The following is a 27,557-nucleotide window of genomic DNA, read 5'->3' as shown; positions in this document are numbered from 1 at the left end:
CGAGTTGATAATGAGCTCATTAATTAGCCGCATTAAAAATTGCCATTGAGTTTCGTGCATTAGAAACTCACGGAAAATTCGGGAGACAAAAAAACGGAATTCTATTTAAACAATAAAAGTATTAACTTCTTTTTTTTTCACCTGAAAACGTCAATAGAATGATCTGTCTAATAAATCAGACTAGTTCAATTTTTAGTCAAAATAGGGGGTTGTTTAACCATCGATAACATGAAAAACTTCACAACCTGTAACCCTATATTTGGTATAATTTCTAATTTTAAAATGTTGTATATTGTACTTAATACTGAAGTGTAACCTTGACCTCAGTGTAAACTCGCAATAGCGATCAACATCTTAATGTGAATAAAAAAAAATCATCAACTATAGGATATTGTTTTTTTTTTCTATGTCTTAATGTACGTTTCTTAGATTACAATCGGTTATAATATTTCGAAGTTGGTGGGACAGCTGTAGCATAAACAGTAACTTAGAAACGGCAATACAAGATTAACAAGATAAGAAAAACAGTGTTAAAGGAGCAAGTACGTCAAGGGGATTTCGCAGATTTTTGGTCTAAACGATTCTGAAATAAGTGGTAGGCAACTTTACCAATGAAAAATAATATATTTGAGCATTTAACTGAGGATATAACCTTTATTTGGGGATAGAAATCAAACTTCGGCTATAGATATCGATATTTTTGAACGAGCGCGGAAACAACTTGAAAACTTTAGCTGACGTTTTCAAATTGCAATCCATTTCCAACCGAGCCATCCGCAGCCAATTGCAAACGCGCTGTTAAACAGTTTTAGTGCTCTAAAATAGCAATTGTTTATAAAAATGGACCATTATTTTTAAGTTTTCTACGACACAAATATAGATTTTGGCTGTTCAAAAATCTGTTAAAATCCGTGACAAAGTCCCTTTTTAAATGGCTTTAAATACTGATCTTTAATTTTCTTTTATGACATTTTTTCAGCTGGAAAACTGAAGGTCAAGGGCATTGAAGTCCATTCTTAGACAGTTCTACTCCACATTCCAGAACCGAAATATTTTTTATATTTTATCCTTTCAACCTCACAGAGACAAACTCTGAACTTTTGGGGAACTAATGTCGTTCTTACTTTCAAATCTAAGGATGGAAACTTGTGTGACCATTCAAATGAAAGCTATCGAGCAGCACTTTCATGTGGTACTGTTTACTATGTTGTACGAGGTGGTTCTAAATTTTAAGTCTGCGGATGAAACCTTAGTGTGACTATTCAAATGAAAGTTATTGAACAGACATTGTTTATATGCTCTGCAAGGTGGTTCTAGCTTTAGGTCTCTGTTTTAAACCCTAGTGTGTGATCATTAAAATGAAAGCTATCGAGCAGTACTAATTTTCATTTTTTTTTTTTTAAACAGGGCGCTCTCGGGGGTCAAACACGCTAAGAGTTTGCTTTCAATAAAAAAAAATGCAGATCGGCTTCGCTCAGACTTTACTATTAATTGTTACTATACACAAAAGATTGACAGAAAGCTCAATATAATCAAAGAAATCATTATTTTGTAGACAATTAAATGACAGAACAAACAGGAAGTTTTATCCGACTATACAACACAAAAAGTCAGTGAAAAAGCTAACCAAAGTTAATCAATTATCACTACTAAACCATCACTTCTTCTTTCAAGGTTCAAAGCTAACTTCTATATGTAAGTCTATTAAAATGTAATTCTTCTGTGACCAGAAAAATGAACGCTACTGAGCAGTACTTCCACGTGGTACTGTTTATTATGCTGTACAAGGTGGTCCTAACTTTTAAGTCTGTGGACGAAACCCTAGTGTGTGACCATTCAAATTAACGCTTTTGAGCAATACTTTCATGCAGTGCTGTTAATTATGCTATACAAGCTGTTATTTTGTCTGTGGATGAAACCTTAGTGTGTGACCATTCAGTTGAAAGCTTTTTAGCAGTACTTTCATGTGGCGCTGCTTTTGTGCTTTACAAAAGTGTGGATGAAACCCTAGTGTGTGACCATTCAAATGAAAGCTGTTGAGGAGTAATTTCCTGTGGTTATGTTTGTTTCAATATTTTGTAAACGAAATGTGAAGTTAGCCTACAAGAACGTCTTTCTTTGTTAGAAGTGTCACTGTCGGGTTGGGAATTATTAATAGAAAGAGTGGACAGTGATTTCTCGATTTCAATAAAATCTGTCAAAAATCAGGACGATTCAGTTACGATTTCACACGTGTACTCAAGTACTTTGCATTGAGCGAAAGAGTCCGGCGAAAACACGCCTGCCTGTAGAGCTTTGAAAAATGATAAACACGAGGTACTCAAGCAACTTTGCAAAGGCTGAACTAAACTCCTTCCTTTCTACACTGCAGGTTTCTGCGCAGAGGTTTACCCTGTGAACCTTACTAGAGAAATAAATGTAACTATTGTACATGTATGAAGTTAGTGTTACACGTTCTTCATCTTTACTGCAAGTAAAAACGCTAAATACTACACATTTAACGGCCCGCATTTTCAATATGCTAGAGAGCAGTTAAAGGTTTGAATCATGCTCCTTTATGTTAACAGTCAAGTGAGTAACTGTCTACAGTGCAAGTCAAGATAATTAAACTGAGGAGCGACGTCACGGGGATTTCGCAGATTTTTTGGTCTCAACTGTTCTGAAATTAGAGGTTAGCATCTTAACCCTTTGAAAACATTATCTCTGAACTACTAAAGGAAGATATGACCTTAATTTGCGGATAGAAATCAAGCTACGGCTATAAATATCGATTTTTTGAAGACGCACGGAAACAACTTGAAAAGTTAAGCCTTAGCAATCCATTTCCATCCGAGCCATCCGCAGCCAAAGACGCTCGTTAACAATTTCAGTGCTCTAATATAGCAGTTTTTAATAAAAATGGACTATTATCTTTAGGTTTCATGCGACACAAAAATAAATTTTGGCTGTTCAAAAACCTGGTATAATCCATGGCAAAACCCTTTAAGGTTAGTTCGAGTGCATGTGCAGTGTATACCAGTGCGGAACCAAATTAACGGTGCTCTGTAGACCGACCAGCAACTTACTTCGTTGTGGTTTGAATCCTCCACCGGTGTTTTTTCACACGCTGAGTAACTCAGCCAAACTCCCCGCTAACGCCACTAACAGATGTCAAGCAAGCTGCTTGAATACAACACGCCAGCAGTTTGAGAATCTCTCAGTCGCTGCTTTAGTTGTGGGACAGCTACCCTGTTGGTGTCCCGTACCGCAGCAGCTGCGGTTCGCTGCGGTTCCACAGCGGGAAAACCAAGCAGCGAGGCGCGGGAAAACTGCACCACGCCAAACAATAAACCCAAATATTTTGCCTTGGACCCAGCAGTGAGCTCTGATAAGTGCCATGCAGGAAAAGGCAAGAAGCATATGGCGTGTAGAGCAGACAGTTGATCTCAAGCAAAACTATGGTTCATAAAGGCGCGGGAAAACTGTACCACGCCAAACAATAAACCCAAATATTTTGCCTTCGACCCAGCAGTGGGTTCAGATAGGTGCCATGCAGGGTGAAGCAAGAAGCATATGGCGTGACGAGCAGACAGTTGATCTCATCTCAGCCATTTCTATGGTTTATGGAAGGTACACACTCGTTTATTTTTAATAAGAACCTTTTCTATAGGAGCGTCGAGGCTGAGAAATGCCAAAAGACTGTCATGCTAAGAATATGCTTGAAACACGCTCATAGGTGCCAAGTTTGAGTAAAAACATAAGTCATTTTTTTCTCAGTTGAGTTGTAGAAATCAGTAACAAATACGTATATGGCACGAAATAAACTTTTGTTCAAATTCAACGTGGAATCAGCATTGTGTTTATCTGACTGACAACGGAAGTGATTCACCGCAATACCACCTTGTTTTCAAACTTGAAAAAAACCTTTCAAGAGCATTTCAGTCCAAAATTTTCCCTCAGGCTGACGCACTTATATACTAGTGTATATGACTCGCAAAAGCCTAAAGGGGCTGTGGTGTCATGGCTGAGTTTAGTGTATTTTATTTAGTTTTGCCAATAACTCCCTATGAAACTTAATGTTAGCGAAGAAATTACTTCTACGGATCTAAATGACGAAACCCTAGCTTCGTTTCAACCAAATATGTCTCCCGGGCGCCGACGACATTGAAAACTGTTCAGCCTAGAAGTTTTTCAAAAGCCGATATCGCAGTCTGTTTTAATCTTCTTCAATTTTTGTCCATCCGTACCTTCTTTTGTATTTGCTGCGTTATTGAAATGTTCCTTGACTGTTGTAAGTGGTTATTTTGTATATTTCACCCAATTTGATGGCCACTTTCTAACGTCTAAATTTGGCTAAAATCTATGACACAGTGCCTTAACAGCACTTGGTTTGACCGTGAAGTCCCCGAAAGTGACCAACGCCTAAGTTCTCCCTACCATATGACACGTTGTCCGGTAGAAAATTGTAGAGAATAAAGAAAATCGTCAAGAAGGTGGATATTGTCTTGATGTGCCACCAACTTCTCATAACTAACATTAAGAAAATTTATAGAAATCAGCAAGGAGAGTTTACTCTTCGATCTCCAACCGAAACGCTTGAATGTAGAGACAAGTAGAAGGAGTGGTTTGTGAGGGTTTTTTTTTTTTTTTTTTTTTTTTTTTGGGGGGGGGGGGAGGTTGTGACGTTGTTAAAACGTGTTGTAAACCTTCAGTAAACACTAGAAAGTGTCTCAAACTCTTTTTTTTTATAAAAACTTATTTTAGTAGAATATAGAGGCTGAAATTTGCGAAACTTTAAAAATATTTTAAGAATAAACCTGAGGCTGAGATTTTGAAAAGAATATAATCTAGTGTGTTGAAAATTTATTAATACAATAAAATTATACGTTTTTAACTAAACCGTATCAAATTTTTCCTTTCTCTAAACGGAAAACTAACCAATAAAACGATGAAAACTTGCACTAGCCAAATATTTGATGCTATCAATACTTTCATGAACGGCATCTGTAATACATATGTATATGGTATACAGCACAAAATACATGAACTAAACCTTTAATCTAAGAATATTCACTATAATATTTTCAGCCAAACGTCGGCAGAAAAATAAGAATTTTCAGCCTGGACCGGAAAAACAAAAAGAATGTTTGGCAGTACAAGACTATGGCAGATGCTAGCAAGGAGGCCGGTTAACTCAGGCAGGCAAAGGTACCAAAGGAAGGTAACGGAATTATGATAAAACGATGGCCAGTAAGTAATTTATTATCCCTGTTCTGTTGATTTGTAGTGTTTTCGTAAGCCTTTGACTACCAGCCTCCACTTCTACCGAGTCGGTTTGCGTAACGAATAATTTGTCTCGCCATGGGTGGTATTTAAATCTCCATGGGTGGTGAGACCCAAGGTGGCCAAATTGGAATACTGAAATAAAAGTTCTAAAAACAGAAAAAAGCATATTGAAGAAAGAGTGATCATCGTGTTTTGGGTTAAACACTGACTCGCGCTTCACTTCCGTTAAAATTCAAAGCTCACCTGGGCTAGAGTTTTAACAACAAGTTTCTTCACCTTACAAACTGATTGATACCGTGAATAGCACGAGTTCCAAAACTTGAATGTCTCAAAAACGTTTTTTTTTGATAAAGCAGTTTCAAATGTGCCAAAACTTTCACAAAGAACAGAGAAGGAGTAGGGGGGTAAATGAAATCTTTTTAACATGACTGTAGCTACCTGTCATCATTATAATTAAAAACTTTGAAGGTAACAATAATCAAACAAGAAAAAAAATAAATAAACAGGCTGCAGTCACGGCACTATCGTTAGAATTCCAATAGCATGGCTCCTCAATTCAATAGGAAAATAATTTTCGTGTATAAAGCCCTTCTTCTCCACTATTCTTATATCGAGTCCATACAAAAGCTACATGACCAAGCGTAACTAAATGTCAAGAAAACTGTAGCAAGGCCAATCGTGTTGAACACTGAATGATTATAGTGTTATATATACAAATAAGGGCGGTATCTGACATGTGTGGCCGTGTTTTGAGCGTCGCGGTTCAAAGAGGATGGCAGAGTTACATATCAATGTTTAATGCTAACGACATCTTTCTAAGATAAAGACCTTACCGTCCTTACTTTTAGACGGAGGAACTGAAATACCCTGGAAAAACTGGCCGCTAGAAAACACAGAAAAGAAATGACACTTGCAAGCAGTAGCGGTGTCTTCATTGCGTTCCAGTTTTCACTGGAAGATGGATGGATTTGTCAGGAATTCTTGTCTGGCGAGCTTAAGCAACCGCCTATCTTTGCACGTCTTAAGTTTTATTCAGTCAAATGCTTATGAAAAAATGGCTCAGAGCTATCAACTTAAGCTTGAGTTTGTCAACTAAATGCTAATGAAAAGTGGCTCAAATAGATAGCCATTGACTTCGGATATCTATTACAGCTTCTAAAAAAGTTCAAGCCTACTTTGTATTGGATAAAGTCCAAAAAACTGTTCAAATTGCCGCCGGCTAACTTTGGACATCTGTTACACCTGTGTGAACTTGAAGATTCTTTGTTTTCATTTTGGTCAAACACTTAAGATAATTTACTTACATAACCGCCTTTTCTTAAGTTAACTCCACGACGAAACAACCTCAAACAATTTAAACTTACTGAAATTCTGCATTGGAGACAAGATAAACAGCGTTTATTAAGTCTGAAAATCATAACACAAGGTTATCAAAGATTGAATGGGCTCTTAAAGCAAATATGCTTGTTTTCTTTTTTTCAGGAGGATATTAATTTTCCAAGGGCTATTATCCAAGTAAAGCAAAGTTTCCAATCGCAAGACAAAGCAGCAAAAACTAATAAATGGGTGGGTAAAATAAAAGGCTTATTCTGCCTCCGTTGTGTTTGTAACAATAGCTTACAAAAATTAAATTAAAAATTAGTCTATACAGCTGTTCGTTCGCCTTAAGGCTAGGCTTAAAAGTTAACACTTTCGAAACTGTTTAAGTTGCTTTTTAAAGTGCAGTGGAAATTTAAATTTTTTTTTTTCAGTTGAAACTGACCGTGGTAAAAGACCGTGATGATACAGAGAAACCAAGGTATAAAAGTGTGGCAATGCTTTTAGTTTCGTTTCCAAATTTTAAATAATTACAAATTATTGTTCGTAACATTTTCTAGGTGCTATCAGGCTTTTGTCGAGGGACACAAGGTATTACAGAACACAGGATTTTAACATTCAGTATGTGATCACCTTACCTCATTCAACCAACTTCCAATTCTCCAAGGGGAGCCACCTTGAAGCGCGGACATACTAGAAACCCCAAACATGTCTGCGACTATAAATGACGATCAATTTGAATTATACAAATCTGTATCTTGAAATCCGTTCAGTGATATTCCTGGGTGCTCCTAGATCAGAAACACCTTTCCCTTCTGCTCGCGCTAAAAGACAATCTCCTGGTGAGAAATTTCGCCCGCGGACACAAAAAAACGAGCGAACTACACTGGAGATGATTCGACGCTGCACAAAAGCCGGCGACTGTTGTAGCCACGAAATGACAGTCATTAACACACTGATCAATAGTTTACATTATAGCTTCTTTTCAAAGGGCGGAGTCTACTTAAATCACAGCATGTGATTCAATACCTTATGATTGGTTCAGACTGCGACAGTTAAACAGTACTAAACAAACTCGACACTACAACTTTACCCTATCAGTGTCCAAAGCTCAACATAGCAATACTCATTACTGGCTGCCATACATTTTATGTAATGTGCGATTTGAGAATTTGTTGCTATATCAAGACAATATTGCTTAGTTGATGATTTTGTTTATTCTCAACACCTCTTTGCTTGATAATGTATTGATTGTGAAAGGAGAAACTCGATTTTGGTCGCTCTTGGTTAAACAATATCGGCCGGTGAAAGACAAACACAGTTCACGATGGTCTGAAAGGTTCTTGGTATTCACACATAGATATCGATTCCACCGGCGTTATTTGATGCAAGTTCCCACACAAAAAATATATTTCATTGAAAAAATCAAACTTGAATCAAGTTTGAAATAGTCTAGACGGAAAGCAGAGTAAAAATTTGCAGTTCTCAGTTAAATCTTCAAGAATAAAAGGGAACTGTATAACACCAATCTTGTTTCATGATATCACTTAAGACGAAACGACAAATCTATTTAAAATATTTCTTACTACAAGTTAAGCTGCAAAAACCTTTATATTGATTTTAAGTTCTCGACATGAGAAATATGTTAAACTTGATTGAAGAATTTAGCCGGCCGGGGAAAGAGATGAAGCTAGTCTGTAAGATACATACTAGAAAACAAAGCACTATTATTTTTGGGGTGGAATTTTGTAGAAAACTTTAAGAAAACAGCCGTAACCAATTCTCCCTTTTATTTCAATAGATTATAAGTTTATGGAAAAGATTAATCGTTGTATAAAATTTGTTACAGCAGAAAAGAGCTAGGACGTTCATTTTCTTGGATCTTTATCAGCGACAACTTTCTCAAATTAAAACTCATTTACCGCAAGTTTAATTTCGTTATCTTAATAACCAAAACGGCAGTACAGCTTCACACACACACCGACCCAAAAACAACAGTGCAGGAACAAATTAGTTTCTACGTTATTCCTTTCTTCTTTATTATTTTTCATTTCCACGCGATAGCGTTTAAAGTCAACAAACAAGTCCACCTCAGGGCAAAAATGTGTGGCCACAATGCCACGACAAAAAACGCCCGAAAACCGCCAAACAAGGTGTAAAGGAGGCTGATGTTTTGTTCATAAGGAAATAGATTTTGGCGCCGAGGCGGGGCGCTCCCCGTGGAGCCAGGGAATAACCGCTTAACACACGATCACGACAAGCGTCCAATGACCGCGTTTTAAAAGCGGTACGTTCAAGACACGCCAAAGATATCAGCGAAACGGTTTTCAGTCTTCACGTCGCCTGGTCCACAGCATGAATGCAGTAAGAAGAGAGGAAATTGTGCGATAAAATCAGTGTAGATCATTTTCTTTTCGATAAGATCGACCATGTGTTGTAAACACAGCTGAGAAGTGAAACCCGCGACTTAGAAGCAATTGCAACATAACGATAGTTTGGCTGAAAATTTCTCGGCTGCTATCGGCAAACAACACCAAATTAAAACCCCTATGAGTTCCACATCAACAAGAAAATTCTCTTAACCATTCCACATACATTTTACTATAAACCTTCTATAGAGAAATTCGTTTTTTTCAAGGCTTTTTCCCCTAAGATGACCAGACCGTTCATTCCGGCTAAGACCCGCCTACTTAAATTTGTCATAAGGAGGTTGGAGATTTCATTAAAGCGGATAGTTTTGGCGGCAACTTTTTTGTTTTGCTACAATAGCGTCGGGAAATCTCAAAGAACAACGCATACATTTATACTTCTAATGGTGCGACCAAACTGTTATGAAAACTAACTTGTGTAAATACACTTAATTAACAGGTACGCATTATCTATTCATGAGCATTTTGAAAAAGAAAACTGCTTATTCTAGAAATTATCTTTTTTTGTTTCTTTGTTATTGTATTGCTAGACTTTTGTATTCGTTTTTTAAGTTTTTCGTCAAGTGGATAAATGTACACGTAACTTCTTTATCATTTTATAAAAAAAACTTGCAACGTTTAATGCTTTCGATACCTAATGATGAGAAAATTTCAAACTTTATTTTTCGGAAATATTGAAAAACTGAAACAATACCAAGTGAACGTACTGCTCAGTAACTTTTATACGAATGGTCACACGCAAGGGTTTTATCCAAACTTAAAAGTTAGAACCACCTTGACAGCATAATAAACAGTACCACATGAAAGTATTGCTCAGTGGCTTTTGTTTCGATAAGAATTTTCCGTACCTTTCAGTGAAGTTTCACAACGTTCTCAGCCAAATCCAGAAGTTGTAAATTTAGCCAGAAAAACACACAATACAGCGAACAATGCCCAAAGGAAAAACGTATCTGGAAGTTTAACTCAAGGTGTGAAAAGGGTCAATGGAAGAGAATCGGGAACAAAGAGAATTGCAAAAGGGCTTAATTTAAACTTCCCTAGCAGGAGCATCGCGGTCGAAGACATACTACATCTGAGCCGTTTCTGGGCAGTTGTCCCCAAATTCAATTCCTTTCTTCCATCTAGCAAGCAAACTCCCTTTCTGCCGCCACTCCCGTCTACATTCAACCCTGACTCGACTGCAAGTATTGAAATGGCCTTTTCCTCCCTTTGAGTAAGCAAGCGCTCAGTTCAGCTTCTTGTATTACGGCGTTAAAAGGTGGATTTCCAGTGACACGTAATTTTTTACGTGCGTGAAAAAATTAGAGACAATGTATGAACGACTGGCGTAAACGTGTACGCAAGCCGTTCATACATTGTCTCTTATTTTTTTTTTCAGACACGTTAAAGGTGGATTTCCACTGACGCGTAATTTTTTACGTGCGTAAAAAAATTTAGAGACAATGTATGAACGACTTGCGTTAACGTGTACGCAAGTCGTTCATACAATGTCTCTAAAATTTTTACGCACGTAAAAATTTACGCGTCAGTGGAAATCCACCTTAACGCACGTAAAAAAATTACGCGTCAGTGGAAATCCTGGAAGGTGTTGGAATTAATTGGAAAACTACTAAAAGTGGCCTGGCGTTGCTAAAACGTAGTGTACTAGTCATGAAAATTTTCAAACTGTAGTGTGGACACGGACTGTTAGGGACGTAGTGGCCTAAAACTTGAAAACATCGGGCCGAAATTTTCAAAAGTGTTAATTGAACAAAATCACATAAGAACCGTTGATTGCGGTTCATTTACATCTTGGAAAATCAATTTACGCCTTTCTTCTGTTGTTCAAAGGCTATTCTGTTAAATTGTGAGTGCACCTTATAATTCTAGCACAGTTCACATATAAAAACTTAGAAGATTTCTCGTAATACTGTCCCTTTAAGTGCGAAGAGGGAAGCGGACATTTTTTCGACCTGTTCATTAATCGTTGTCTGTATTTAAATCAAACAGTAGCTACATTTCAGTACTGTTCGTGGAAAATGAATTAACTCGCTGATTTGTAGTTCACGCCCGATTGCAAATAGGTATGCAATGCGTGTTAAATGCACAAATGCAACGACAATGGGAGAACACAGTAAACAGTTGATAGCTCAAGCTTAAAGTCAGCGGACGTAATTTTTTCCATTTTTGGTTTGTAGTGGGGGTAAAGTCTGCCTTCAAGCCTTATTGGCTTTATGAAGTGACTAGGAGTATTTCTACTTCCCCCTGGATGGTATGCTAGTCCACCATAGGTTTACCACCAGCACAAAATTTGTCCATACCCATTTAATAATAATAATAATAATAATAATAATAATAATAATAATAATAATAATAATAATAATAATAATAATAATAATACTTTATTTACACACCTGGGTTAAGAGATGCAATGTGAGAATAAAGAGTCTTGCCCAAGAACACTATGAAATGACCCCAGCCAGGGCTTGATCCCAGACTGCTTGATCTGAGCCCAGCACACTAACTGCACTTCATGGTACAGTGTATGCCCAGGACTGTGGCATGTCATATGTTAATAATCAACGATCAGCAAAGAGAAGCCGGAAAACAAACATAGCAACAGTGCAGAAGTGAAGTCCAGAAGTACTGATTAATCATAACTAAAAGTCAAAATGCTGAAATTATGTTCTTTTACAGTTGTATATCATATTTGGGTTGTCATCTAACAAGACTCAAAAAACATCTTTTCTTAATTATCTTATAAAGCAGTACTTGCATAAATATTATTGTACCTGTTATTTTAATTCATGATAACCCTGGAACAACAGCAGTGACCTGTGTTATTAACATTAAAGAAACTTTCATACCTTCTATCCATTTGGCATCCTTAGTTAATAGATGGCTAATGTTTTTATGGGTGCTTGACTTCATGCTATAACAATAAATTATACATAAACACAATAAGACATTGGTAAATGATCTGCACCATGTCAAATTATTAAGTAATGTATTAAACAAGATAGAGTGTTTCATCACATTTTAACACTGAGAAAAGATGAAATGAATGAAAATGGTCCTTGCAGTGTGTTAAAATAGCAATTACAATGTGAGGATCATTTCATTCATTTCATCATTTATCAGCAGTTCACATATATGTATTTCATATATTCGCTTTGTGGATTGTCACTGAGAAAAGAGTTGAAACTTGCAGGGCGGATCCAGGATTTTAAAAGGGGGGGTGGATGGCAGACCATTAGGGCCTAACCCTAACCCTAAGTGGCGGCAGATGGCGAAACGTAGCGTAACAACAACCAGACATGAGCGAGAGCTAATTTTTCTTTCTTTCTTTATTTTCTATTTCTAATAAAGTGACATTTTGAATTTTTTTTAATGAAAAATGGGGGGTGGATATCCACCCTATCCACCCCCCCTGTATCCGCCCCTGACATGATGTGCAGCAGAGTATTTTTTGTGAACTTCAAGGTGTTTGGAAATACAATGAAATACTCTCTCAAGTAAAAAAATTTAAAAAAATCATTTTTTCTTACACAAAAGCTATCAGCAAAGCAAGAAAGAGTCAGAGTACAGAGGCTATCTGATAGGGTGTAGTGTCTAGTAGACCAATCGTATATTGTGTATTGTCTCACTCTTCTGCTTCATCCACCATTTTCTGCAAAGACAGCAGGGTTATGAACAGCTTAGGAAACCAAGCATAAATGGAACCTTAAATTAACCATTTTAGTTCTGTTGGAGAACAGGGGAGGGGAGGGTCAGGAACCCAGAGCCAAAGAAGGCATAATATGCCCAGGATATGTCCAGGATTAAACAAAAGTGAAATGAATTATGTCCTGTCCTCCTTTAAACTGGGCATTAAAATAATTCTTTCAGTAACTGCAGTATAGAACTGAAATTGTTAATTTTAATTAATTAAAATCATTTTTAATATTTTATTTTCTGGTGGTTTACCTTGCATGGGGCCCTGAGCTCTATTGTAAACCATCCAGATGGCTGTTTTTTTTTTGGTATAGATTTTGTCATTGAATTGTAATAAAAACTCAAAATAAATAAATTAACAATTTTAGGCATCAGTGTCCTAATTGATGAAAGTCTGGCTACCCTTTGAGGGAACAATAGAACAAACAGGAACAATGCCCTTAGCCCCCAAAACAGAAGCAACTGGTACACTAGAGGACCAGTAGAGTTACGAGCTTACGAGAGCTGCTACACTACCAAACTATACTATCCACTGGATAGTGACTTATCCAATAGATAGTATTCAACGGTGGATCAGACTAGGAGAGAGGCCTGCAGCCTGGCAACCCTATTATTAGATCCCCTGAGATCCAAATGACAATGGGGTAGCCACAGCCCTCTACAACCCCTTGTTCAAAGGATGGATATAAGCATCGGACTAACGTGATATACAACATTGTCAACACACACACCCCTGTTCATTGTGGGTTAAACCCGCTGACTTGTCTCCAGTCGAAATTATGACATGTGGCGAGAGTGCTTGCCTCTCACCAGTGTGGCCCAGGTTCCACTCCTGCACTCGGCGACATATAAGGGTCGAGTTTGTTGTTTGTTTTCGTCTCTGTTCCAAGGGTTTTTCTCCCTCCACAAAAACCAACACTTCTAAATTCCAATTTGATTTGGAAACAGTGGATGAAAAGCCACTTGAGGAACATGCCACTGCAAATTCCTGTTTATTTATTTATTTATTTATTTATTTATACCTGGCTTATCCAATCGAACGTTCTGTAATCGAACCCAATCGTTCGACTGGGTTCGATAATCCAACATAATCGAACTCACAATAAAATTTGGTCAATCGAACAAAATCGAACGTTTGATTACCGAACAGTCAACAATCGAACGTTCGATTACCGAACAGTCGATAATAGTACTCAATCGAACGTTCGATTACAGAAATCCTGTTTGTTTATATTGTGGACATTTTGTAACCCTAGCTTATTAGTCCTGTGTGATTTACTTATCAAAAGATGGATTCCAAACAACATTGACGCCAATTTAGTTTGATTGTGTTCGATTGGTTTGAAAATCGAACTCACAGCAAAATAGATGTTCGATTTTGTTCGATTACCGAACCTAATCGAACGACTGGTGTTCGATTGGGTTCGATTGATTTTTGGTTCGATTTTGTTCGATTGGATACGCCGGGTTTATATAATTATAATATTTTAATTTATTTATCTATTTATAATTTTAAGAGATGACTGGAAATAATTCAGTGTTTTACGTTGCTGATCAATAATGTAGATTTTGGTTATAAACTTATTTTCATCAATCTTTAAGCCTCAACACATGCACTTCAGCTAACTGTGAGAGCTGAAGAAAATGGAGGCAGGATTTTAGCGCAACCTCCGCTTTAAGCTTAGCAAATCCTAAACATATATAGTACTTCATGATCACGCATAAAATTGTGTTTGTGAACTTTGCCCCGTAGATAAAGCTCGATAAAGTAAGTGTAATACATACCCAGTTAGATGGTGCAATGTAGAAATCTCAGGAAATCTGCGGAAATCTTACCCAAACGAATTTAACCTGATCAGCTTGCAAAATCCACAGCTTTTGAACCTTCTTCGCGTCGGTAAACAGAATTCTTCTCGTTCTGTTGCCGTTTATATTGGAACGGAATTGAGCCGCTAAAAAGGCTTGTGGATTGTGTACACATTCTGTATAACAACAATAAACGCGAGAAATCCAAACGAGATAGAAGTTTCCTCGCGCAAAATTCCCAAAGCGAAGCGAGCGAAGTGCGAAATTCCAAAGAACTTCAAGCCACGCGCTCGGGTGCACCCTCTTCAAGACAGCCAATCAAAAAGCGGGGCGGGGAAAAACTGTCATCTCAAGCAAACGAGGATTTTCCGAGACCGTCCGAGGATTTCCGTCCCTAACCACAAGCCGTTTCTCAAAATCTGGAAATTCAAGCTCGTGTTACGAATCACGACTTTAAAAAAATTGAAAATACCTTATTATAGGAAATTAACGATACATGTTATGAACGCGAATTTCAAAAATTCGCGTTAATTTTATTGACGTTAACTTTTTTACTATAAGGATTTAACCAGAACTTTTCTTAAATTCGCGTTAACCCCTTGCCTACCAAGGACGTATATATCGTCCTCTCTAGTCCGCAACGACCGAGGACGTATATACGTCCTCAACCAAGACATCACTGAAGCCTGGTTGTTCGCGTGCCTGATATCTCCCCGGTTGTTGGGATCTGGCACTACTTTTGAACCCGCGACCCAATAAAATGCTTTTGCTTGGACAATGTACAAATGGCGGCTTGTGTGCGTGAGGCGGAATGGAAACAGATGAAGCAGATGAAGCTAGCTGAATTTTTTGCCCATCGCGACTCTGTGTGCGATTTAAGCCACGCGAATTATGCCAAGTGACTGAAGAGTATGAAAAAAAGAAGAAGGGTGGCGAGAGAGGGGAGTTGAACCTCAATGCACATGGTCAGGGTTCACCGGGGAGCGTACGAGTCAACAGTATGAGAGCGGAGGCAGAGGAACTGTGTATATGCTTAATCTAGATGTACTTTAAATTTATCTGAAGATGCTATTGCTTAGCCAAGATCTCATTAAAAATTAATATGGCCGCCGGTTGCTGGTGTGTTTGGCTCTGGTAGGCAAGGGGTTAATTGTATTACGCGTAAATTTTGTTCGCGTTGTTAAAATGTTTCGTTATATTTCTATAATAAGGTAAACTGTTCACCGCCCTCTATTTCTATCTCGTGTTCAGTTCTGCGATCGTTGAACGCGCAAAAAGCGAATACAAGTTAGGATGGGGCGGGGAGCGGGAAAGGTGGAACTAAAAGGCTTTGGAAGTCGAAATATATAAATCACCAAGTTCTCCTTTCTGCATTCGTTTGTTTCTTTATTTTGTGTTTTTAAAACTGAGTTTGCTACTGCCAGGGGTGAGACGCAATGGATTCAAATTTCCATCTTGAAACTAAAAGAGAATTTCCTCGTTAAAAAAAAACGTTATGATCTCAGCTAGATTACCCTGGGTGCCAAAGGTTTTCTTCGGCCGTCGGCGCATCCTTCGGCCGCCGAAGTATCCACTGCGCGCGAGAAAAATACTCTGGTACTCAGGGTAAGACTAGATATTTCCTGAACAAAATTGCACCAAATGCTGTTTTGAGATATTTTGGGGAAAACGTGAAAAGTAAATCCTACGTCTTTGTGTCATATTGAATCTTAAGTGTTAAGCTTGGTTCACTGTAAATTCTCGTCCAAAAATCTTATAGCATAGAATCTCCCAGACCTTCCCAACCCCCACACCCACACGCACAAATACACACCTCCCCTTATACAATGATGTGTTCCGCAAAAAAAGCTTTGTATTGCTTGTTCACTTTATAACAGGAGAGGGGGGAGGGGGGGGGGGGCGTGGCAAGTTTCATTTGTATTTTGAAGATAATTGTCCCGAGGGCTCTCGTCGGGACGAGGCAGAATTGGAGACATATTTTAAGCATGCGTAAAATATATGATGATATTATTGCTTCTAAACTCTCGTGCCAAAAAAGCAGCTGTCACGAAAATCTTCTGCGCGGAAATAAAGTCAAGACCAGACAAGATCATCTAACTCTGGATGCTTCCACCAAGAGTTCAGGAATAATGACAAAAATATGTTTCTAGTTTAGCTGGAAGTCTTCAGTTCTACTATGCCTACACGTCACTGTCGTCAATGTTCGTTAAATATATTTATTATTTAGCTTTCTTCTTGTCTGTTAAACCAGCGCCGGCGTTAAACTTGAAGAAAATGATGTCGCCGTCGTTAACCACGTAGTTCTTGCCTTCTTGTTTGTATTTTCCTGCAGCCTGCGAGAGAAAGGGCACAAAAAGAAAAATCAGACTGACAACGCGAAGGGGCAGAAAGTGGGGCGGGGGGAGGGAGGGGAATTGGCCATTTCTTCCTTGAAAATGGGGAGAGGGTGAGGTGAATATGTTCCTTTTCTTGCTCCAATGGGAAAGGGGGTTCCTCTAGCTTCGTCACCCACTACTGGGGGAGGGAGGCCCTGTGAGAGATAAGTGTTTTGCCAAAAAACACGTCAAAAAAAACATTGCCCTGGCTCACTCGCTGGGACTTCTCCATCTGTAGTCCGACACACAGGCAAGACAACGTCTTTCAAAATCATGTTCCCAAGATATTTTACCTTGACTGCGTTCTCTGAACCAAGCTCCTTGAAATCGTCGAATTTCATCACTTCGGCCATTATGAAGCCTTTCTCAAAGTCTGTGTGAATTTTTCCAGCCGCTTGAGGGGCTTTAGTTCCTTTCTGTGGAAGACAAAAGTAAAGTGAAAAATACTTGATTTTGGGCTCATTTGTTAACAGCGATTCTCATCCAGTGAAGTGCAAAGTCAACATCAAACGAGATCTTTCATTGGCTGCCATGTCTCTTTGAGCTAATATCATATTTGAACTTGCTCAAATTTCCGGTCGTCAAGACTCTCGTCTCATCTCATCCCTAACTCCTTGTTTTCGTGTGTCCCGGCTTTGCAACATTTTTCCTCGTAAAAGTTTGTTATGAATAAACATTAAAAGCAAGAAAACTAAACGGCTCGTTCTCACCAGAATTGTCCAGGCCTTAACCTCGTCTTTTCCAGCCGTGAAGAAATACTGAAGCTGAAGAGCCTTGAACCCAGTGGTAATGATTTTACTGAGAGCACTGGAAACGAATAACAAGACCAGTTAGCGAAGCAGGGATTCCTGTTAGCGCGGTTTTCAACTGGTTTTGCTCCGACAAAGGTGATCAAATTAGCTTTCCAAATTCACTACGCCAGTCAATTTACGTTCAATTTGATAATGAAGTATTTCGTAACGTTTGTCCTTTGATGCACCAAAACAGTTTCTATAGAAACTACTCGCTTTTGTTCATTAAAAAATGTGTTGCTTTGGTTTCGCTAATTGTCACTCAACTCTACTGTTTTCCCGCGCTTGGCGCAGGTAACAAGTTTTCCCGCGCTAGGGGCAGGTTGCATGCTATTTACTTCGACTTCTGAATGGTTCTAGCAGTAACTTGCATTTGCTGTGATTGGTCGGTATGTCTACTCCCGAACCACGTGGCTTGTGCAAAAATAAAAATAATTCACCGCAGGGCCCAGGCAAGCCAGATATCCTTTATAACCCTTCCATTTAAAAAAAGCCAACAAGTCTAAGAATAACTTTGTACCTTTGGGTGCCAACTTCTTTGAGGTACTTCTCGCCTTCTTCAGGACCCAAATCTACAAGCTTAGAAAATGAGAATAAAATAAACTAAATTTGCTTTGCTGAATCGATTTTCTCCGTTATCCAACCCTTTCTCTATCCCTAAACTCACCACAAAAATTAAGTTTGTCGACTACAAGTGGCGTCAGATACTGATATCCCAGACAGAAGCAACGAAAGAATAAAACCAGCATATCCAGTCACAACAGTGACGGCAGGAACATAATGGCGGGAAAAACTAACGGACGTGGTACAACATGGCGGGAAAACGGTAGATGCGGCACATTATGGCGGGGAAGAAACTGTCACAGATGCAGCACATTATGGCGGGAAAAAACTGCGACAGTGGCGATACATTATGGCGGGAAAACCGTAGAAAGATGGGCCATGCGCCATATCTGGCGGCAAACATCATTACACACAACACGTATCATACCATCAACTTTCTCGCGCTCTGATTGGCCTATTTTCTTATAGAATGCGATAAAAGGAAATACTAACTTTATACACGCAAACGTCTATCCTCCTTCGCAGACGTTCTTTGGGCTCGTCGCACGTTTCTCCCCCATGAGACGAGCCCAAAGAACGTTTGCGAAGGAGGCTAGCAAACGCCCCGGATGTCCTGATTTGTAAGACTGGGAAAAATTACACCCTTCAGTTTATAGCTACCTTAGATTCCAAGGCGCCACTTAGAGGGATTATTACAGCTCCGCTATCATGAGTATCTACCCACTCTTTTATCTTTGCCAGCCTTAAAAAAAAATAGAGAAAAAGAACATAAGGTGTTTTACACAGAATTCAGACTATTTTTTCAAAGACTGCTCCTCAAAATATTGAAAACAGAAGGGTAAAAAAGAAACTGACCATTTGTTCTTTTTCCTGATGTAGTCCTTTTCAGATAAGTTTATTAGATATATCACAGGTTTTGATGTGAGTAGTAAGTGCTTGTTGAGGACTTCAATCTGAAATCAAGACAGTAATGTTGAAATGCAAACTTCCGCAAACCAATGAACGATACTGCCTATTTAAAAGTGTAATGGCAGTCGGCATTCACTTTTGGATTTTTTATTGTACCTTACTCTTACTAAGGGGGGGGGGGGGGGGGGGGGGGGGGGGGTCTCAAAAAAAAAAAAAAAAAAAAAAAACACACCAACCTTTTCGCGCGTACTTAATTTCGCGAAAGGTATTCGGGAGGCGCTAATTTCGCGAGTATTAATTTTCTCGATTGCAAGAAAAATTAGAGCAAAAATTTGTAGGCCCGGGCCACGGGCCCACCGGCTAGCTACGCCCCTGAAGAGTGTACTAAATTTCGCGATTTTGTCAGTGTTTTATCGATCGATCGCAGGGTAAGAGTGAGAAACTACTCAAAAAATACAAAGGTCTTGTTCAATGTAAATACAAGGATCAAGGAGCCTGGCTAACGGAAACTTTGGTGACTGCACTAAAGAGGTTTTGGGCGATTTCTTAGGTAAAGAAAGCAGTAATCAGAGGAAGGGTGCTAGTCGAAAACAAGACGGAAAGATATCTCAAGGGTAAATAGTTGCAGTTCCAAACATTTAAAAAAATTTTTATTGTTTTGATATATAATATGGTATTAATTTTCGCGTGTTTAAATTTCACGCAATGTTTTTTTCGCGCATATTAAATTTCGCGATTATTTTGAAATCGCAAAAATCGCGCAAATTAGTACTCGCGAAAATTAGTAAGAATAAGGTACTTTCAGTAAAGTTTTTCTTAATTTTTTTAACATTATTGTTAAGTGCCTAGAGCAGGGTTGGATAGCCTGGCACTATATTAATATTTATTTATTACTATTTATTATTATTGGATGCAATTGTTAAAAAATAACTGAGAAAAATTCATATACAGTCAAACCGCTTTAGTATGGACACCAATGGGACAGGAAAAAGAATAATAATAATAATAATAAAATATAAATGGCTATATTCAGTGAGGATGTGACATCAGCAATAGCTGGTTTAATGCGGGTCCTCTATCCAGGTTGAATTGGAATTTGAAAATATTGGTTTTTCAGGAGGGAGGAAAACCGGAAAACCCAGAGTAAAACCCTCGGAGCAAGGGCGAGAACCAACAACAAACTCGACCCACATATGGTGCCGGGTCCGGGAATCGATCCCGGGCCACATTGGTGGAAGGAGAGCACTCTCACCACTCCGCCAACCCTTCTCCCCTAATTAAAATGAAATGAATAATTTTAAACAATGTTTTGTAATTCTAAACTGTTGTTCTAGCAATACACAGAACTTTATCAAGTTTAAAGAACACTTACTTCTTTAGCCTCCCAAGTTCCAAATCTAACATGCTTTTTTTCTTCAGCGACCCAGTGGCAAATTTTTTTCAAACTTTCCTGCAAGGAATAATTAAGCATAAACCCTTTAATCAGTGATCTGAGTAACAAAAAATAATGTTAATAAGTAAAGTGTGAGGCCTTCCAAGGGGTAAAAGCAACAACAGACATGACCCTAAATTCTGGCGACACAGGAACATTTTAACAGCGACAAGCAACATCATTATGGCACGGAAATGCGACAGCAACATAGTGCGACAGCAACACAATAGCGGTAAATTAATGACAGCGACATTTACAGATGTTGGCTAGGGACATCGGTTCCCCCCTTGGAAGGCCTTAAGTGTCTCTTCACTGGAGGTGTCCCCTGACAGGCAGTTGTCAAACTTTGTGCAAAATTGATATACCTGCCAACTTTTTCTGGGTCAAGGGTGTGAGATTTTTATCCTGAGAGTGCCGGGATTTCCGAAGTATCCCGAAGACGTTCCGAACATATCCCGATTCCAGTGCGCTGACGTGTTTTGCTACACACGACCTTGTTAACATTCCCAATCTTTTCTTTCAAAACTCTGAGATTGTGGGGAAAGTTCATCATTTATCTAATGGATTTTTTTTTCTCACTTTTTGAGTTCACTATTTTTGGAGTGTGCGATGGTTCAGGCGTGGCAATTGGTGCGTAAGCGTGGTTGGCATGAGATCGAAGTTTTCAACTCGCAGGCGTAAGATTCCTAAGGCGTGAGAGTTGGCAGGTATAAATTAAGGTCTGACAGAACAGGAAAGTTGAAGATGCTCTGATGCTCCGTGGGTCTACTTTACCCTGCAATAAAATATTGTATTTCATGTTGAAAAAAACTATTTTCCTTAGCTTGTTTTCATGATAAAAATTTGAGAATACAGTCCACTCACCAATTCTCCTAATCTTTTTTTGTCACCTCCTCTCACAACTGTTTTATCCATTGTTGACTGAAAAAAAATAATATGACGACAAATTAAAAAAAATACAGGGGGAATCTGAGCAAAATTATTTTCCTCTTAACTTGTACATATGTAAAAACAAATAGAACAACAACAAAAAAACAGTAGAAAATTCCAACCCCATGGTTTATTTCAGATGGTCCTTCACATGTGAAGAAACCAAAAGGGGAGGCGCAGTGGTGAGCGTGCTTGCCTCCCACCAATGTGGCCCAGGTACAATTCCGGCCTGGTGCCTTATGTGGGTTGAGTTTGTTGTTGGTTCTCGTCCTTGCTCCAAAGGTTTTTCTCCGGGCTCTCCAATTTTTCCTCCCTCCACAAAAACCAACACTCCAAATTCCAATTCGATCTTAGATGCATGTACACGTCTTAACAAGCGCTCCTGAGCTCTTCTGTGTAACATGGGTAAATAAATTACATTTCCTTTTTTAACAAAAAAAATTCCCAACTTCTCATTGATCACAAAACAATATTCAGTGACCATTAAAGAGACTATGTCACGGGGTTATCACAGTTTTGTGGTCAAAACTGCTTTGAAATAAGTGGTAGGCAACTAAACCCATAAAAAACACTATCTTTGAACACCTAAAGGAATATATAACCTTACTTTGCGGATACAAATCAAGCTACGGCTATAAATGTTGATTTTTGAAGACGTGCTGAAACAATTTGAAAACATTTGCCTAACAATTTCAAATTGTAATCTGTTTCCATCCGAGGCAATCGCACCCAAAGATGCTAGGTAACAGTTTCAGTGCTCTAATATAGCCATTATCAATAAAAATGGACCATTATTTTTAGGTTTCAAGCGACACAAATATAAATTTTGGCGGTTCAAAAATCTGGTAAAATCCGTGACATAGTCCCTTTAAGAGTGACCAGAGAAAACCCTGCATTTTTGTTTAGTAAAAGAAAACCACCACCACCACCACCACACAACAACAACAACAACAACAACAACAAGAAACTCACCACTTTGTCTTTAAGGTATTCTTCATCCTGATTGAGAGAAGGAACTTTTTTTATTATTTTGGCATGAAAAGCAAAATACTATAAATCGTCATCTCCTAAATTAAACCTTTACTCCATTTCCCGCTCAGGCCAAATAATAGGTGACACTTAAATCTAATCTAAGAAAAATGGTTTTCAAAGGGTTACTGTTATGAAGTGTTGTATAATAATTTGAAGGTTTCAGAGATTAGCATCCATGTAATTTGACCCTAAATCAAGACATTTAGCGGTCATCAGAAAATTTAATGCTCTTTCCTAGATTTTAAGCCAACACTTCCTTATCTTCTAGATGTGCTGTTTTATTCTAATTCAGGACAGGAAAAAACCCCTGGCCCAACTGCCCCGGCAAGTTCATTTTTCTGTTGATAATCAACTAATTGTTTCACTTTCCCACCAACACAGCAAACAGTTTCTTTAGAAACTAATGACTTTGTTTCCCCATTATTATAACAAACACATTTTCCTAATCCCTCAGTTGACTCTTTTTGCATTACAGTTTTAAGCCCTGGCCAATCGGTAATGCAAGTTGACATAAGTAGTCACAAGTTGAAGTTGCGGACAGACTTGCATTGGCTGGCCAAATGGACTTGCAAGGTTACTTGCAAGTGCATGCAGTTTGTCAAAAAAAACCATTTTAAAGCTACTGCACACGATGCAATTCAGTACTTGAAGTAGGCAGCAAGACTTGTGCTCACTTGCATTGGGTGGCCAAACGGTGAAAAACTTATGTTGACTTCCATGCAAATTTGATCTTGACCAAAAATGAATGCAAGTCATCACAAGTCAATGCAAGCACACGCAAGTCCTCGCCTAACAGAGTCCCCAGTGGATGCAAGTTGAAAACTTGGGTCTTCTTGGGTCTCCTTTTGGCCAGGCTTTTAGAGTGTAAAATTAAGGTTACTGGTCACTCCTACCTTTTGTCTTAATTCCTCTAAAATAATTTCCAAGTCTCGCACAGGATCCACATCTCCCTCAACATGGGTTACATCTTCACCTTCAAATGCACCTGAGCAAAAAAAAAAAAGGTTCACAGTTTACACTAAACTCAATATCACCCAAACAAAGAGAGAGAACATTATTTTAAAGCACAGAGTTCCTACTTACGTATCATATGAAATATTGCATCACATGCCCATATGTGGGATAAAAAGGCATTTCCTAGACCCTGTGAAAAAAAACATTCCCTTGATCAGCATGAGAACTCAACCCTCCAAGTTAAGGCCATTTTAGTCACCATGGCGACTAAAATTTTGAAGCTGGCGACTAAATTGGAACTGAAGTCACCAGCCTGGCGACTAAAATTGAGAAGAAGGATTGAAAGTGTGAGCTTAATTTAGCAACTAAAATTTTTCACTGGCGATTAAACTTGGGCAGTCGGTGGCCAAATGGCCACTAAGGAAAAAATAAACTTGGAGGGTTGGAACTAATCTTGTTACTACTTACTAAACATTTTCAAGAAAGTTTTTTTCTTTTATGAATCTAGTTAATTTTAACTCATTGACACCTGGAGATTTTCCAAAAACAATTTTTGGGTATTTTTGACATTTCTTTGGGCAGTTATGCATTAAATAAGCTCCAGTCTACTGAAAACGCCACTTGCAACATGAAGGCATGCCTTTCTTTCCACTAGCATTATTTGCTCGTGCATGTGCAAAAGTCAAAATTTGGAGATAGTCTTCGGGTCAGAAAGTACTCTTCCACTTAAGGCTTTTCATTTTTTTTTTTTTTGGGCTTTTCTTTTTTGTCTTTTTTTTTATCATTTTGCTGCACTTGTTGGCCATCAAGTGGGCTAGCTCTCAGTTCAAGAATTCTGGAGAAAGCAAGGGGTGGTTGGTGGAAATTTTCCTTTGAGTTTTTCACTGAAATTTCTACATGAATTGTATGTATTTCCATGCATAATTCGAGGTACATTAACACTTGTAATCACTGTGACCTAGGTATCATTGGAAAGATCTTTTCTTCCTGCAGATCTTGAGTATAAGTGATGATGCCTTTGTTGGTCGAATATAATGACATCAAGAAGCGGAAAAAAGGCCAATGCTCCTCACATCCAGTTACAGCTGGTACAGGCGTCAATGGGTTAAGTCACAGTTATTGATCAGAGGGTGGCTGGCTGATACAGCTGCTTAAATGTAAACTGGAACACTTGTAATCAAGTCAAAGCCTGTATACTAAGGACTGTAAAATCTTACCTTGCCTTCGCTAGCTCCTTGAACCAGACCAGCAATATCGGTCACATGAAGGAAAGCTGGAACTTTGCTGAAAAATAAACACAATTAATAAACAGCTTATCAAAAGAGAAAGAAACACAAGTAAACATGTCTCTTTTTGTACACTCAATTTGTCCCCTGCTTGAGTGAGGTAAGGTACACCTTTTTTTATATAAATACTCAGAAAAAGATTGCTCACGGGAGAGTGGGACCCTAAAACCAGTGACAACTTTTCTTCATATAAACAGCCTGGCCCTTAGTAACAACTAACCTTGCAGGCTTGTGAAAATCGCATAGAAAATTCCATCTTTCATCCGGAACAGCCACTCGACGTGCACAGAAAAAAGCAAAAGTTTGGAAATGATTATTTTACATATTAATTTTTTTTTCCTTAAATTAGGATAACAGAACCTTTATGAGCATTTTTTTTTTTAACTTACAAAATGTACAGACACATTTTTAATTAAAATAGTACTGTAGTACATTTTGGGCCCAAGGAAATTAGAGTAAAACATGGAGTAAAATATTAGGTAATTGAGCATTTTCTTGAACATTTGACATGCTTGGGGTCAAATAACATTAGCGTTTTGTTAGTGACAATTAGCTTAAACTGGTGTGTTCATAACCTCACATAACACGGCCTTTTGTAAAACAGGTTTATTGGAACAAAACGCTCAAGGTCACCTGAAAGTTGGTAAGTACTATATAATTGGATGATACTTATTTTCATTAGGATCTGAAAGAAATAAAATAAAAAATAAAAATTAACATGAAAGTAGACAAAGACAGCATATCTGCCAAGTGGCCAACAAAACACAATAAAATGTTTAATCTGGTTTTCTTCATTAACAAATGTTATACTAAGTACTACTCCCTTTCCATAGATATGGTGCAAGCCCGTCACAGGTTACCCTGGCATTTTGTCAGGTCCTAACAATTTGGTGGTATTGTGAGGGTCCAGGAACCTAGACTATATGGGAAAGTTTGGCCCAAAAAGGGTACTTTTTTCAGTCTGGAGATAAATACAGGGCCGTACCTAGGATTTTTTGTCTGCGGGGGCAAGTTTTCCTGGCGGGGGCAGCTGCAACCCTCCAAGTTAAGACCATTTTAGTCGCCATGGCGACTATGGCGACTAAAATTTTGGAGCTGGCGACTAAATTTGAACCAAGGTCGCCAGCCTGGCGACTCAAATTGAGAGGAAGGATTGAAAGCATCAGCTTAATTTGGTGACTAAAATTTTTCACTGGCGACCAAAACTTGAGTAGTTGGTGGCCAAATGGCCACTAAGGAAACAAATAAACTTGGAGGGTTGAACTGGGGTATTTTAAATTTAGTTTTTCATTTTTATTTCTTTATTTTGGTATGGCCCTGAAATAGGGAGGGATAAGAAGGGATAAATTTATAGAGTTGAATTTTAGGAATGGGTAGCGGGAAATGTTATTGCAGTATAAAATATAACAGAGGGCATTTTGAAATATCTTGCACAAATGCACGCGAGGCTGAGTATTTTAAGGGTTACCTTACTCAAAAGGTTAGAAAAGAAATGCAGTATATCTTGTGTAGGTTTGTGTAAGGTGTACCATTGGCAAGATTTCCGCACAGGACCCTACATTAATTATGCATACAATTTTCTGACTGATTCGTTCTTTTCATGATTGCTGTTTATGTATAGTGATAGTATGAAATAGTTGCATACATAATTAATGTAGGGTCCAGTGCGGAAATCTTTCCGTACCATTTTCCAATTTTACCAACGAAAGTGTCTGAAAGGGTTACTTTTCTGCCAAATTGGTAGGTAAAAAGGGTATCTGTCTGGACCTTGGGTAGATCTCCCCAATTTAAATCTTTGCTGAGTGCCCCCTCCCCCTCCCCGGGATTGATCTGGGGTCCTAAGCACTACCCCCTGGGCTACCTCAACTTATCAAGTACCTCTAAACTAAAATCTCTTGCATCAAGTATCTCTCAATTTATCAACGTAATGCAAATTGGTCATAACTTATATTTTGATGGCAGTATTTAACATCAGATTTTCACACTGATAGTGTAGTTCTAGAGTTTCTTATAATAGACCGTGATAAGGCGATTTATAGCTGTACAAACATAATACAAACAAAGAATTCATTGTACACTGACCTATTGTGCAGAAAGGAAAATTTTCTGCTGAAGCTGCACTCTTGGTTAACACATTGAAAAACGTCGATTTCCTGAAAATTACACGTGGATAAACAACAGTCTTCGATAAAACCAAAATAAAGTCTTCTCATTGATCAATCGATCCACGTGAGTTCCCTTACCCTACATTTGGTAGCCCGACGATCCCACATTTCAGCGAGGTTCCAAATCGGCCCATTAATGGAGTCGGCTTTTCCTCTTCCTTCTTTTTCGGAGGCATTTTGAGGCGGAATGAAACAGAGAAACAGCGTAAAAATAACCTGCTTTCAAAGCTTGCAACAGTTGATGCAATTTTAGCAATATGGCGGCGCAACATAACAGAGCATACTCTGTTTTGTAAGCCGCTGAAGGATATTCATTGATCGCGGACCTGTTGAAATAGTACATGCGCTCTGATTGGTCAATGTTCAGCTGATTGCATTTGGCGGGAAAATGCATTCCAGCCTTTTCCGCAAGACGAAACGAAATCGAAAGCTTTACTTCCTGCCAAATGTGTCAAATGTAATTTTTTTCTTTTTGCCTTTTTATCTGAATCAAAATTTAACTGCGAAACAGTAAAAACAATTTTTGGAGCAGCGAGCTCCTCGATTTTAGTTTGCATTGGGTGTAGCTTGTAGTAGAGGGAGCGAATCGAATGATAGGCAGCTGAATTC

The 27,557-nt window shown here is 38.4% G+C and overlaps 1 protein-coding gene and 1 long non-coding RNA gene across 2 annotated transcripts; both read right to left on the bottom strand.

Annotated features, from left to right (window-relative positions):
• Positions 1-11,853: 11,853 nt before the first annotated feature.
• LOC144631140 (uncharacterized) lies at positions 11,854-14,988 on the bottom strand. The gene is made up of 3 exons (XR_013566680.1): positions 14,490-14,988; positions 12,539-12,660; positions 11,854-11,922 (listed from the first exon to the last, which is right to left on the bottom strand). It is a non-coding gene; the product is annotated as an uncharacterized LOC144631140 (long non-coding RNA).
• An 887-nt stretch (positions 14,989-15,875) lies between these two features.
• LOC144631136 (obg-like ATPase 1) lies at positions 15,876-27,230 on the bottom strand. The gene is made up of 16 exons (XM_078489527.1): positions 27,027-27,230; positions 26,866-26,936; positions 25,457-25,468; positions 25,004-25,064; positions 24,715-24,781; positions 23,627-23,687; positions 23,437-23,528; positions 22,484-22,510; positions 21,446-21,502; positions 20,522-20,599; positions 19,096-19,193; positions 18,901-18,982; positions 18,197-18,255; positions 17,596-17,692; positions 17,179-17,301; positions 15,876-16,843 (listed from the first exon to the last, which is right to left on the bottom strand). Exons 1-16 carry the CDS (start codon positions 27,218-27,220, stop codon positions 16,730-16,732), a joined length of 1,293 nt encoding a protein of 430 aa, XP_078345653.1. The 5' UTR covers positions 27,221-27,230; the 3' UTR covers positions 15,876-16,729.
• Between the last annotated feature and the right edge of the window lie 327 nt (positions 27,231-27,557).

This window comes from Oculina patagonica, chromosome 11 (assembly GCF_052425735.1).
Source record: "Oculina patagonica isolate OP01 chromosome 11, crgOcupat, whole genome shotgun sequence".
NCBI classification, from domain to species: domain Eukaryota; kingdom Metazoa; phylum Cnidaria; class Anthozoa; order Scleractinia; family Oculinidae; genus Oculina; species Oculina patagonica.
This window is presented reverse-complemented; position numbering and strand designations above follow the sequence as displayed.

Excerpts from the sequence above, each read along its gene's own strand:
- LOC144631136 (XM_078489527.1), bottom strand. The coding sequence starts at position 27,220 with ATGTTGCGCCGCCATATTGCTAAAATTGCATCAACTGTTGCAAGCTTT. Across the intron at positions 22,511-23,436 it reads TAGAGGAATTAAGACAAAAG|GATGAAGAATACCTTAAAGA; the intron begins GTAGGAGTGACC and ends TCTCTCAATCAG. Across the intron at positions 18,256-18,900 it reads GTGGCGCCTTGGAATCTAAG|CTTGTAGATTTGGGTCCTGA; the intron begins GTAGCTATAAAC and ends TCATTTTCTAAG.